Below are 14977 nucleotides of genomic sequence, written 5' to 3'. Positions count from 1 at the left end.
ATCTTCACGAAATTTGGCAAGGATTATTATCAAAGGTATTGCTATAAGCTCCAAAGAAATTGTTCAGATCGGATGACTATAGCATATAGCTGTCATACAAACTGCCCCAAAAAAATCAGAATTAAGATCTTCTTATACGCTCTTATGATATAAAAAATGCCTGTGAAAGGTATATAACATTTTCTCATGTTTTTTTTATTATCTTGAGGTCAGCGAGATAAATTTCTTTTGCTTTTTGCAATTATCTTGAGATCAGCAAGATAAAATTCCTCCACCACTTTCGCTTCAAAATTAAGCGCAAATTTTCTTCTTCACACAAATATTTGCACACAACAAATTATTTAATAAAGAATAACAACAACAAAATTTTATTTCACGACGAATAAAAAAAAATATCCACACAACAACATCATTAACATGAATATGATAATACCTAATTTTCTGCCGAGAACAAATATTTTTAATTATGAACACTGAAATTGTACCGCATTATTGCGCCATTTCAATTTTTATATTAAACATTTTTAATCGTCTTATACCCGACTGCCTAATATAATTGCAATCATTGGTGCGAAATGACTTAAATGAAGTCAGCACGATGATGAACAGCGTTCATTGAACAAAGACGCTCATTCATCTGCTTGCTATGTGTGACCGCGAGTTTGCGGTTATTTAAAAAAAGAGTACGAAAAGCTCGAATGGATTACTGCATGCCATATTACATAACTATGTACGCGAGTTTAACAGCAAAATCGGCGACTCAAACAGATTTGAAGAGGACAACTTCTAGCATATAAAACTTGTCATATTTTTGTTCTTCATAAAAATATTTGTCGTCTTCAATTCAACGCGTGACTCGGATCTCTCTCTTTATCTCTTACTCTCTTACTCTATTTCTATCTATCTCTCTCTCTCTCTCTCTCTGTAGAAATTTACTTAAGTTAGTAACAATAAAGTTCTTCAATTGAATTTGTTACAAGAGCGTGTAGGAATACTTCACTAAAATTCTAAAACGGCTTGCAATGTTTGAAGCCACTTGATTTATGCGAGTTGTTTGTTCGATTCGGCATTTTGAAACTTCAAGCGTATAGAAAACAACTCTTACTCATAACTCTTTACTGTATTCATTACAGCCACTGATTGTATACGAGGTAAAATTCTAAATCGGCTTGCAATGTTTGAAGCCACTTGATTTATGCGAGTTGTTTGTTCGATTCAGCATTTTGAAAATTCAAGCGTATAGAAAATAACTAATATTACTCCAAGTTATTTACTGTATTCATAAGAGCCACTAATAGTATATGAAGTCTAATGAAAATGTCATTATTTTTAGTGATTTATTTAGCCTACTTATAATGATTCGAATTAGGTCCAATTTGCATCATTTTGATCGATAACTTGCTGCTGTTTTGAAGGTCGTTTTATAATTTAAAAATCATAGAAACTTTTCCTTATTATAATAGAAAAAATCTTGAACAGACGATTTTCATAAGCCTCTCTTGAAACGAATTTGTCTTCAACAAAATAATTTGGCAAAGACAGGAACATACTGTAATCACTTGGTACCAGGTCTGGACTTTAAGGTGAATGCATAGGTACCTTCGAACTGAGCTTCTAAAGTTTTTGGCGAGTCGCTATCGACGTGTATAGTCTGGTCTTGGAACAAAATTATTTTGCTATTGGCCAAAACTAGCCGTTTCTGGGCGATTGCTTCCTTCGGACTGATTAAATGTTGACAGTAGAGGTTCAAGCTCAGGAAAAATTCTCCAAGTATACATTTTGAGATTTTCTGTTTGCCCGAAATAAGATGGAATAAACGTAAAAGGCTTGTCTAAAGTGTTCTGTTTGAGTATACGATTACCCTTAATATACAATATTCATCGACTTATAGGTTATATCGGTTACTTTATAGAACGACTATTTTACATACTTTCAAAATCTCTCAAAGGAAAATTCATTCCAAAATATGTTAGTGAAAATTGCTTGCTCGATATCATTGTACTATTAACAAACACTAAAATTTAAAAATATATCTAAACAGTACATAAATACATATGTACACACATACAAAAAAAGCATAACGGAAACACCTTTTCTTCATTAAAATATTTTCAAGTTTATTGCTTGCAAAACAGGAAATTCATATGGTGCAACGAAGTGCATCCGGTGAATAATTAACTTTTACCATTGTTTTGGTAACCACATTCTTGAGCATGTTGTTGTTGTTATATATAGCTTAGCACTTGCTTAACAAAAATTCTCCATAAATAATTTCCTTGTATAAACAAAAATTGAAAGGAATGCTGGGAAAATGCATTGCAGCTGCATTGCTTGGCGGGAAAGAAATTTATCCCTCTCATGCCCGATGTTGCGTATATGCAACATTGGGTTTAGGAGCGTTTAAGTACCCTTATCTTAAATATAAGTTTTAGAACCTTTCGCAAAAATATAGCCTCATGTGTTGTTAAAGCTTACAGCTAATAGGTTCGTAATCAGCTGCGCACGTGTTCAATTGGTAGCTATTTTCCCGAGAGCAAAGTTGAAAAATTTATTTTTCAAAAAAACGTTGTTTTAAAAAAGTATTAAAAAACATTAATATAATTAATTCATCCAAAAACCAAGTTCAACAACTAAATAAAGAAAGGTAAGAGAGTAATTAAAAAAAAAAACGGCATGAAAATGTTATTTAGTTTGCTTGTAATAATTTTCTAAATGCAGTGTTGCGTATACGCAACATTGGTCTATTGTGGTAATTTTCGAAAAATAAAAACTTATTTTTGTATACACGTTCTAAGATGCGTCAAAAAGGTCTGACTCAGGCTGAAATTGAAAAATTTGCCAACTTTGATTGGGATGATTCGGTTGACGAGGAAAATGAAGAAGAAGATGCAAATATGGACAGAACTATAGAAGAAACTTTGAAAAATTTGGATAACACTGCTGAAAATATGCATGTTGGTTTAATTGACCAATTTATTAGAACTGAAAATGATGAAGATTCGAGTGAAAATGAGAACGTTGTACAGGAGGTGATGGAAAAAATTGACTTACAGAGTTTGAAGAGGTGGAGTGCAGGGTTTATGGCAAGCGAGACCAGCTGGAAAAGTAAATTATGCAGCAATGCGGTGAAAAAACCTATCGAATATTTTAGTATTTTCTTTGCGGATGAACTGTTGCAGAAAATATGTAATGAAACAAACTTATATGCCATGCAAATAAAGGGCATAGAATTGAAATGTACTGTACCTGAAATAAAAAGATTTGTTGGCATTCTACTATACCTTGCAGTTGTGAAAATATCAACATATAGAATGGCGCGGGCGGCCAATTTCAAACTAGCGGCCATTGCAAATGCACAACCAAGGAACAAATTCGAGAAAATCAAACAGTTTTTCCACTTGAACAATAATATTAAACAGCCTCAGAAGGGAACACCTGAGTACGACAAGTTACACAAAGTTCGACCATTGTTGGACGGCGAATTGAAGCATATGCCGCTCATAAATTTCCAATTGGATGCTGCTACCGAGCTTTTGAACGCAAGTGAAACTACGGTTGTCGCAAAAAAGAGAGGTCGTCCATCATCACTACTTTTGACAAAGAATTCAGAAACTTCATCACCTTCTCCATCGACTCCGTCATCACCAGCTCCTTCTACAGGTTCTGAATCTGAATCAAACCTCAATAAAAGAGCACATGTTGCAGAGCCTGCAAAATCCCTACGATTTGATGGTTATAATCAGTGGCCGGAATGGGGAACAAGAGGCAGATGTAGGCTGTGCAGCACTGGGTTTCCAAGCTCTAAATGCAGCAAATGCAATGTGCACTTGCGCTCCAATCCTCAAAAGAATTTTTTTGTGTCCTACCATACATAAATTGAAAAAAAAATCAACTTGTGTCTAAATTTAGTATGTACTTACATACCACCATTGCCCAATGTTGCATATACGCAACATCCTGTAGCTCTGGAACCAGGACACCTAGGACATTGAAATTTTTGTCAGTTGATATTGAGGTGAACTCTATCTTTTATGCATACTAAAAAAATTTTTTGCCACGCCCATTTTAATTCGGGCATGAAAAGGTTATTATAATATTTTTAGTTTTTTTGTTGTTTTTAATAAATAACATTCCACTTAATTGCCTGCCACACCCAAATTCAGTGGAAATACAGAATTCATTTGGGTGAATAAGCAACTCTGAGCAAACATTATGCACGAACAATTACATATATGTATATATTAATAAATATTATCATAATTTCCAAATATGAAATATATAAAAATGTATGTGTGTTGGGTGCTAGCTTTTAGTAAGGCGGCGACCCAAAATTGATGGCTTTGGATTACTCATTTTGAGAGTTCGAGTATTTCGAAGAGTGTTTGGAGGTATTTATGGTAATTAAAAGGCGTTCATATGAATATTTATTCCAAATTATTTGTTTAATCAGTAAGAGCAAAACATTAAACACGGGTTTGTCAGTTAATTTTGAGTTTAATATTAAACACTATTAAAAATATGGAATTTTAAAAAAATATATCTTGAATTATTTGCAAAATATTAAAAAGTAAAGTATTAAGCTCGAGTTTATCAATGAAGTTAGTATTTTAACATAAAACACTACTCAAAAACCGGAGTTTGAAAAAAATTAAATAATTTATTATTTGGTAAATAATTAAAAGTCTAATACTAAACTCGAGTTTATTAGAAAATTTGGAGTTTAATATTAAATACTCCTAAAAAGAATGGAGTTTAAAAAAAATATATGCTGAAGTACTTGCTAAATGTCTAAAGGTAAAATATTAAACTCGAGTTTATCAATGAATGTGGTGTTTAACAGTAAAACCTTCTGAAAAAACGGAGTTTGAAAAAATTTAAGTGCTGAAATATTTGCTAAATAATTAAAAGTAAAATATTAAACACGAGTTTATCAGTAAATTTGGAGTTTAACACTAAACTACTCAAAATCATATGGTTTGAAAAAAAAATTATTTAACTCGCTATAACCACCACTATATTACTGTGTTGTTGTAATAATATTTTAATGAATTAAAGCTTAAGCATAAACTCGAGTTTATTTGTTACCTTAATAATTAATACTACGTAAAAATTACCAAAATATATACACTAACAGTAAAACATTGAACTCGAGTTTATCGATAAATTTGGTGTTTTACATCAAACACTTTAAAAAAACATTAAATTTCAAAACAAAAATCATTAAACTCACTAATAAATACCGTTTTCTGTTAAAGTATTATTTTTGATGCACAAGAGTTGAACCATAAACTCCAGTTTATTGGCCATTTTAACATCAAATCTTTGAAAATAACGAAAGTTTCTTTATACATTTCTTTAACTCGTCTTAATTGAATTAAACACTGCTCGAAAATACGGAGTTTGACAATAAAATCACTTAACTCAACTTTAACACCGCTTTTTTGGTGTGATTAACTAAAAGTACAGCATAAACTCCAGTTTATTGGCCACTTTAGCATTAAACTCTACTTAAAACTCAATAAAAATGTTTTGTACTTTGCATTAACTCGCCGTCATGAGTGTTTAGCACAATAACTGTAAACACTGCTCAAACATATGAAATTTGAAAGAAAAAAATCATTAAACTCGCCTTAAACACCACTTTTTGGTGTTTAGTTGTGGCATGCTTTCTAACACTTTAAAGTTGAACCATAAACTCGAGTTTATTGACTACTTTAGCACTTAAACACTCCTCAAAATTTATACAAAATTTTATGAACTTCATTTTAACTCGCCTTAAACACCATTTTTTGGTGTTTTTGAGGATAAAATGCTGTGTTATGTTGGACTTTCTAGCATATGCTTAGAAACTTTGACTTTTTTCTAAAAAGAAATGGCCGCACTGCTGACTATTTTGAGTATTAAGTACTCTAATAATATTTTAATAACACATTTTTTGAATTTCTGTCTAGCTCTTCATTTTCTAACCACCTCCTCTTTCTTACAATATTTTAATTTTCGAATTGCATTGAGTTCATTGAACTCGCGCCACCTCCATTGCATTAGCTTTGCATGTCCGCTTTGCTTGTGTGCCCAATTTTTTCATGTCACTCACAAGAGCACAACCACATGTACCCTTGCCACGCCCTTTTTACACAAAAAACCAAACCGAAAGGAAGCTAATGTCGACCCACATGCTCTACGGCTTGCAACAGCCACAGCGCCTCTGTCAACGTAACCGTCGGCTCTTCACAGTTCACCGTCAGCTCTTCTCATCGTTCACCGTCAGCTATTTGTAGCTTCACAGCACTAGCAACAACAACACGCAGCCTCTTTTTGTTATCTTCTGCTCAATCGCTGTGGCAAGTCGCTTCACCACATAGTTTATGCACGTATGTCGAAATTGATTCTTCAAGCACATTCGCCATCGCCCCCCGCAGCACAGCAGCGCCGTTGCTTAAGTAATTTTCTCGGCTGCTTAATTAGAGAATCTCGAATCTGTGTCGCCTTAATTGTTGTAATTTACAATTTTCTTTTAGATTTTTTTTTTTTCGTTTTTCATTTTTTACTGTTTTTTTCTTTTTTTTCTATATTTTCCTTTTTCTTTTTTTTAACTTTTTTTAATTATTTTTTTTTTCGTTTCTCTTAATTCGTTGACTCTGCTTTATTTCCGTCACTCGAGCATTGTTTATTTTTCTTCACTTTGTACTTTATTGTTGTTGTGTTGAATGCAACACTAACTGTGCATTGTCAATTATAATTTATTTCTTGTTTTTGTTTTGTTGTTGTTCACGTTTCTTCATTTCCTCCGCCACTTAGGTGTGCGTGAGTTGCATTTATATGCTTTAGATTACCTTAATTCAGCCGGTTTTCGTTTCAAAAATTAAATAATTTTCACTTTCTCTATTTTTGGCTCATTATTTGCTTTAATTTATTTTCTTTTGCTTAAATAATCCGCTATAACTCAATATTTGGCAAGTGTTAATCAACTTAGCTTTCTTTTCTCCAAATAAAAAAATGTAGAGTTCGTTGACCAGTGTAATATTTTATTTGTTTTTTTCGAGAAGTGATCGGACTTGCTCGTATGTGAATTCAAGTGTTTTTGGAACAAAACGGAACTACTCTCGAATTGGCTAAAAAACTCAGGTCTCTTGAAGAACTGATGGTGTAGTATCAAACATTACGAAAAACTGATGGTGTAAAATGAAAAATGTTGAAGACTTTTTTATAGAAGATATGCTAAGTTTAGTATTAGTAAGTGTAGGGTTAAATAGACAGAAAATTAGAAAAATTTAGACTTTGCACTGCGATTATGGTCTATTGTGCCTTCCCTATATCATTTATGGTCACAAAGGCCCAACATTCTGAACAATTCCAGGAGCCTGTTGGAAGCGGCTGTGGTGATGCGATCCCTGTACACGTAGATGGAACCTAGTGCCTTCAACGTGCTTCTGCAAATTGCTGGATAATCCGGAATCCGGTGTTCTGGAGTACCAGCAGTTTGCGCAATAGACTATGCCGAAGTTGGACAAGTTCTTACTGAGCCTGCAGTGCCCTATATAGAATAGGTTCAATTCAGTCCATACATCTAGTTCGTTAACTCATTTTCTCTCAATTAAAAATAGCTTATTTGTAAATAAAAGACGAGCTATGAGATATTTCCAAAGAAAAGAAAATTGAGGGTTTCGTTAGCCTTCGAAATTTATCAGAAATAATACTAAACCACAGAATAAATAACAAACCTCTAGACATACCATAATAAGTCATAATACTCGTATATAACAATATTTATAACTACGAGATGAAAACCTCTAGACATACCATAATATGTGCTCTAATAGAGTTAATAATAAGAACCCGACCGTTCGCACTACATTCAGGTGTGAATAAACGTAATGGACCCGGATTATTATCCAGCCAAGGACTGCCAACTCGGCACCATTCCTAGAAATTTCTTCAGGTATGTATACTGCTGCTACAACAACGACATCTAATAGAGTAATTAAGGGAATTTCTTCTGAATAATTTTCTAAAATGTTATTTAATTGCTTAGCAATAAATAACTTCTCGCATGAAATCGAAAGGTTGTACAAAAATCAACTATTACTCAGACAAATTTCTATAATTTTTTTCAGTCGTTGAGGTTAAATGCCTTCATGTTTATAAATCAGAAGTGAGGAAATATTTCACCTAAAATATCGAACTTACAGACCCAACAATAAAAATTTCGGAATAAAAAATATCCCATCTGACTCTTAGCCCCATTTTTCAATAAAAGATATTAAGCTCTTCACAATCGTTGTTTACGAAGTTCCTTTTTATCAGTGAACCCTTCAATTTATAAATAATTAGACTAAAATGAGGCAATTAACTAAATTTGAAGGTATTTAATAGCCTATGCTTAAGTTTGGGGTAAATTTCTAACATGGTTTTGTAGTAATTTATAACTGTTAGTTTTCAAAACTCGGGTTTATAGTCGATTTCTGGGTTCAGCTATAAACACCAATCACAGACAACGAACTAGCTATGTAATTTCCTTAAACTCTTCTTAAACACCACATTTTTAGTGTTTATGAAAACACCGAAGACTTCTAATGGCTGAAGCTGAAAGTTTGAGTTCTCATGCGTGTACTTGGAGGTACTCAAGCGTTTAAATGCTTCTATAAATTTATAATACATATTTTTCTTAATAACTGACAGCTATATAAACTCGAGTTTATAGTCGCTTTTGATGTTCAGCTATACACACCACTCACAGACAACAAATTATCTACATAATTTCCTTAAACTCTGCTTAAACACCACGTTTGTTAGTGCCAATGACAGCACCGAAGACTTCTAATGGCTGAAGCTGAGTGTTTATTGTCTATTTTGGCATACAGCTATAAATACTAATCATAGACAGCGAATTTACAATACGATTTTCTTTAACTCGCTTCAAACACTACTTTTACTTTTTTGTTTATAACAGAATGGAAGGCTTAAATAACACAAATCTTATTGTGGATTTTGGAGTTTAGTTATAAACCACATTAATAAACAAGGAATTATGTATGTACTTTCCTTAAACTCTCTTTAAACACTACTTTTCTTTTAGAAAATATAATTTTTTCAAGAAAAATTTGCATAAGTACGGAGAATTACTAAAAACTCAGAGTTTTAAACTCACTCCCAATGCAACAATTGCTTACATAATTTTCAGCGATTAATTTGTATATTATTATATACAAGGATATATGATAACTTATATATTTATACTTTTTATAATAATGAGAACTAAGCTGAAGCGAAAATGTATAATATTTTTTCAGTTTCCAGTACTATATTCAATACACAACCGCAATTCTGAGAGTAATTAATACCGATGACCTCAGCTAATCTGTCATAACAAATTCAGCAAGTACCTAAACTAAATGACTCATACAAACGATTAGCTAATACCCATATTGAGGCTACGAATTTTGCTTATCTTGCAAATATTTTTAAATTCCAAATACTATATTTAAATGATTTATGTTGAAATGTGTGGAATATAGTAAAATGCAGTGATTTTTATATAAAAAGTCAAACAAAAATTGAACTTGCAAGCGATAAGCGCGCACTCAAGCAGCTTGAAGTAGATAATGCGAGTTGTGGGTAGGCGCTAAATTTTTTATTTTTAAACAAGTATTTACTTAATGCTTAGTATTTAATTTTTAACATTAACATTTTCTTAATTTAAAATTGATCATTATTTATAATTGATTAGTTCTTATACTCGTATATATTTTATTAATTATTATAATTCTTTAGAGTTTGCTTGTGAATTTTTGGGTTGAAACCAATGATACCTCTCGCAAGTCTGCAACTAAAAATCCCTTTTTATATAAAAAGTTGAAAGTGTTTAAACATTTACACACATATTTTCAAATTGATTTATAACTAGCTAACATTTTGTTTTTGTAAAACCCTTAAACTCGTCGTATACTGATTTATTTTTGCTTTTTTAGCCGAGTTCTTTAGAAAGCAATTTTATTTTCCTTTTTTTAACGACAAAATGATTTATTGTTGCTTTTTCAACCGAGCTCTTTATGTCGCAATTTTTTTTTAATTTTTTTTTTAATTTTTTTTTTTAATTTTTTTGCAATTTTTTCAGCGAATTTTCATGGCAGGCAAGTACATATAATATTATATCACGCCTTTCACACTTCTCACAATTTTTTAAGTGTCTTTTTATAGACTTTTTTATATTCGCTAATTCTTTCGCAACAAAGAATATTTTGCTATTTATATATACACTATTTCTATTTTTTACTTCACCGCATTTCTAACAAAAATTGTGGTTTTTAGATGCTTCTTTCATAATTGTTCATCTAAGCATACATACTCGTATGTGCTCGTAGATGGCATTTTAAGCAATAAAGTAGACCGCAAATCTTCAAGCAAATAATACAATTATCTAGAAACTGAATCTAGTCCCTCTAACTTAAAGGCTCAGTAGCCGCAAAAGCTTGAAGCTAGATAAGATAGACATAGCATAGTATTAGAGTCTGAAGTTGGAATTTTTAAGATTTGTTCGAGGATATACATAGTTAAGAACATTTATCTTTAAAATCATATAGTCAAATTCTTTTTAAAAACTCATTTCCAACCAAGGTCCTGAAAGGAAGCATTCAATTTAATATATTTTGTCGATAAGCCCATCGTTTGGCTACTACACGCATACAAATTTAAGGTGTTACATGGGTTTACGGGTTTAAAACAATCGAATTTTTTATTGTCTTATTAATTTCTACAATATCTCTAGAATATTTTCCTAAATTTTCAAGTTGATCCGAGTAATAGTTTCGGAGATACAGTCTTGAGAACTTGTGCGCTCGAGGCTAGCTAGGCTAAGTGCGTTTTTAAGCACACATTTCTCGAAATTGTGTTTTTGAAGTCATTTGGCAAGATTTCTCGAGAACTGCTCAACTGATTTTCGGGATAAATTGCACAGGCATTTGAAATACAATTTTTAAAGACTAGAACGAAAGATTTTTTTCGGTGTTTTTCCTTCGTCCAAGTTTTAACTGCCAACGCAGGCGCATCTTTATTTCGAGGGGTCACCAGAAATGCCAACACGGTTTGACAAGCCAGAGTTTTCACAAACTATATCGCCTAGACTTAAAGAAAGACATATTCGAAAAACCCATATTCAGAACGAGACTTTCAAATAACATTAAATTATGTACCGAAACGATCGAGCTTCGGTAGGCAACGACAGTTCTATGAGCACACAAATATTCTCAAAAATTGCCTGCGTCACTCAAAAAATAAGTAACACAACACTAACTAGAGTTTAGGTTAGATTATACTGGCCGACTCTCACGCCGTACATAGACCTACTGCTTTTTAGTACTGTTAGATGGTGATACAGTTTAATATGGACTGGAATACACGTCATACAAAACGTCAACGCTTTTTGCAAACTTTAAGGGCGACTTGATAGCTATTTTTGGAACTTCAGCTATTCCCTTGAACAGCGAAGCTCTTACATATCTAAGAAGAGTTCCATTCTCTTGAACAGCGAAGCTCTTTTACATCTAAGAAAAGTTCTAGATGATGCTCGATAGATGCATAGGAAGTGTTTCAGTATATCTCTCAGGCCTATTTTCCTGCACTTTATGCATGTATCGTCGTTACTTATGCCCATCGGGCTCGCAGATGATGCCAATAGGTTGTGGCCTGTCATTAGTCTTACTACAAGTAAAGGGTGATTTTTTAAGAGCTTGATAACTTTTAAAAAAAAAAACGCATAAAATTTGCAAAATCTCATCGGTTCTTTATTTGAAACGTTAGATTGGTTCATGACATTTACTTTTTGAAGATAATTTCATTTAAATGTTGACCGCGGCTGCGTCTTAGGTGGTCCATTCGGAAAGTCCAATTTTGGGCAACTTTTTCGAGCATTTCGGCCGGAATAGCCCGAATTTCTTCGGAAATGTTGTCTTCCAAAGCTGGAATAGTTGCTGGCTTATTTCTGTAGACTTTAGACTTGACGTAGCCCCACAAAAAATAGTCTAAAGGCGTTAAATCGCATGATCTTGGTGGCCAACTTACGGGTCCATTTCTTGAGATGAATTGTTGTCCGAAGTTTTCCCTCAAAATGGCCATAGAATCGCGAGCTGTGTGGCATGTAGCGCCATCTTGTTGAAACCACATGTCAACCAAGTTCAGTTCTTCCATTTTTGGCAACAAAAAGTTTGTTAGCATCGAACGATAGCGATCGCCATTCACCGTAACGTTGCGTCCAACAGCATCTTTGAAAAAATACGGTCCAATGATTCCACCAGCGTACAAACCACACCAAACAGTGCATTTTTCGGGATGCATGGGCAGTTCTTGAACGGCTTCTGGTTGCTCTTCACCCCAAATGCGGCAATTTTGCTTATTTACGTAGCCATTCAACCAGAAATGAGCCTCATCGCTGAACAAAATTTGTCGATAAAACACATTTCGAACCGAACACTGATTTTGGTAATAAAATTCAATGATTTGCAAGCGTTGTTCGTTAGTAAGTCTATTCATGATGAAATGTCAAAGCATACTGAGCATCTTTCTCTTTGACACCATGTCTGAAATCCCACGTGATCTGTCAAATACTAATGCATGAAAATCCTAACCTCAAAAAAATCACCCGTTACAATCAGATCAAGCTTCGCGAAGGAATGACAGATCTCTGAGTGCAAAAAGATTATTATAATCTTCCTGTGTCGATCAGAAAATAAGCAACATGAAACTAAATGAAACTTAAAAGAGAAATATGTATGTATATCCTCACAAGCAATAGCCGATAGTTCGGTACGGGTAATAGATTTCTTCAGAACTATTATCAGTTTATCTGTTATTGTTTGCTGAGTGGAGATACATTTATCTAACCAAATTTCTCTTAAGAACTATTATCCATTTCGTGGTTTCGTACCAAGCCATTAACAAAAACTTTTCTCTTTATTCTCCAAAGTACTCTTATTATCAAATATATGTTTTGTGCTTGTTATGATCACTTAAAAATTACCTCTATTACATTCTTCAGTCTCAAATTTTACGTTCTTCAAAAGTTAGTTACCAAAAACTCTGATTTGAATCAAAATTTTCAAAGGATGAAAGCTAGCTGTGCGTAAGTGTACTCTTCGTGTCAAATTAGAGCATAAATATGTATTAAGAGAGTATAATTTTCAAAATGATTTCAAAGATAGATTAATGCTGAAGAGAGTGTGTTATAAAGGGTACTTACATTTGGAGCTGTCTGCGTGTTTGAAACGTTTCAGCAGCGAAAAATTAAAGAAATTCATTTATTGTTATTTAGAGTTATTTAGATATTAGAAAGAAAATATTAAAAAGAGTATATTAGAAAGAGAGCGCATAAAGAGTTTTTAAAAATTGTGTTGAAATTTTATGAATTCATGAGTACTCATGTGGTCAGATAAATGTCTCATACAACTATCGGTTATATGGAAATCGCAACAAATTCGTTGGTTTTATGGTAATTTGAGGCATTTCCTATAATTTTTTTTTACCTACTTACATTTAAGTGACCGCAGGTGTAAATGGTTTTAATGAAACCAATTTGATGCACTATATAATAAAATACAGAGGATTATATTTATATATAAGTACATATAAAGTCTTTTGAGAAAAAGTCTTCTAAAAACACTTGCTATAATTTTTAGCTATAAAATGTGTGGCTGTGAGCTTTATTGTATAGCTAAAAATATGTAAAATGGCGTAAAAAATTTTTAAATTGTGTCTAGTGGTTACTTAGATTTTTTTTGATTTTTTTTTTTAATTTTGCGACTGACGCGTGTTTGCGGTTTGAGAAAGCAAGGAGGTGTTGGCGTAAAATGGGACTTAAATATAGTTTTAAAATATAAAAATAAAATCTTAAAATTTTTATGTTTTACTACGAGTGTAGAGTCGTATTTAGAAATGATGGAGCACTAAGCTATTATAATGCTTCTGTGAAATGAGACGCTAGACGTGGCTGGGCTGTGTACGTGCAGTTTGTGCGTTGTACGTTTACTAGTGGAGGGCAGTGGATGTTTTGTGAGCGCGTTTTTATGACTGTGATTTTTTTTTTATTTTCGTAAATTTTTTTTTGTTTTTTTTTTATACTAATGAGCAATATGCAAGTATATAGGTTTTTAATAAAAAATAGTTAGAAATAGATTTGAAAATTTTATGTTACGAAACTGAGTTTTATTGAAATAATTAAAAAAATATATAAAAAAAAATCATATGAAATTTAATTTGATAAAATTTTATTTCACCTAAAAAACAGAAATAATCAATTATGTACTCCCTAATATTTTTAAATATTGTAATTTGAGCTAAAAAAAAAATCTAAAAAAATATTTTTGTATTTCCTTGTATTTTTATATATTTTTATCCGATAGAACCAAATTTTAATTTTTTATACACTTATTTTTGTTTCTAATTCAATTATTATATTTATGAAATATTCTGTTTAGGTGTGCTGATTGTAATAATCACTACTATAATGATGATTATTGTTATTATAAAATATATACACACAATCGCACAATATTTTAAGAATAAAATTAAAAAACTTTATAATATTTTTTTAATAAAATTGATATATAAGCTAATACTGTTTAATTATTAAAAAAAATGTTATCAATTATATTAAATTTTGTATGCAGATTCATACATACATACATACTCGTACAAAGGCATTACTAATGCTTCCTGCATATTGGCTTTATTACTATTTAGTAAAGCTATGCATTCATTTCACACTTCCTCACTCAACAAATTGCAAATTAATTGCAAAATTCATGGAAAGAAATACAAAATCCGAAAAATAACTGCAAAAGAGTCTTACACATACAAGCGCCACATAATCATCTACAGACACATATATATGTCCATACATACATACATATGTATATATAAATATACATAAATCTCAAACATAAACATAAATAGTTACATATTTCTCCCACAAACCGCAGCCACGTGC

At 32.1% G+C, this 14977-nt stretch overlaps 1 protein-coding gene across 3 annotated transcripts in view; it reads right to left on the bottom strand.

Annotated features, from left to right (window-relative positions):
- Positions 1–14977, bottom strand: part of LOC105233124 (uncharacterized) — a 54680-nt gene that overhangs the window by 29839 nt on the left and 9864 nt on the right. For 2 of the 3 annotated variants that reach the window (XM_049451567.1, XM_049451569.1), the window contains exon 3: positions 13232–13243. The exons of the other annotated variant lie outside the window; for it this stretch is intronic. In XM_049451567.1, the coding sequence (XP_049307524.1) occupies positions 13232–13243 (12 nt within the window). The remainder of the gene's footprint in view (positions 1–13231; positions 13244–14977) is intronic. 3 annotated transcript variants of the gene reach the window in all.

The sequence above is a fragment of the Bactrocera dorsalis genome, chromosome 3, assembly GCF_023373825.1.
Source record: "Bactrocera dorsalis isolate Fly_Bdor chromosome 3, ASM2337382v1, whole genome shotgun sequence".
NCBI lineage: Eukaryota > Metazoa > Arthropoda > Insecta > Diptera > Tephritidae > Bactrocera > Bactrocera dorsalis.
Note: the sequence above shows the minus strand (reverse complement) of the source record. Positions and strands in the feature narration are given on the sequence as shown.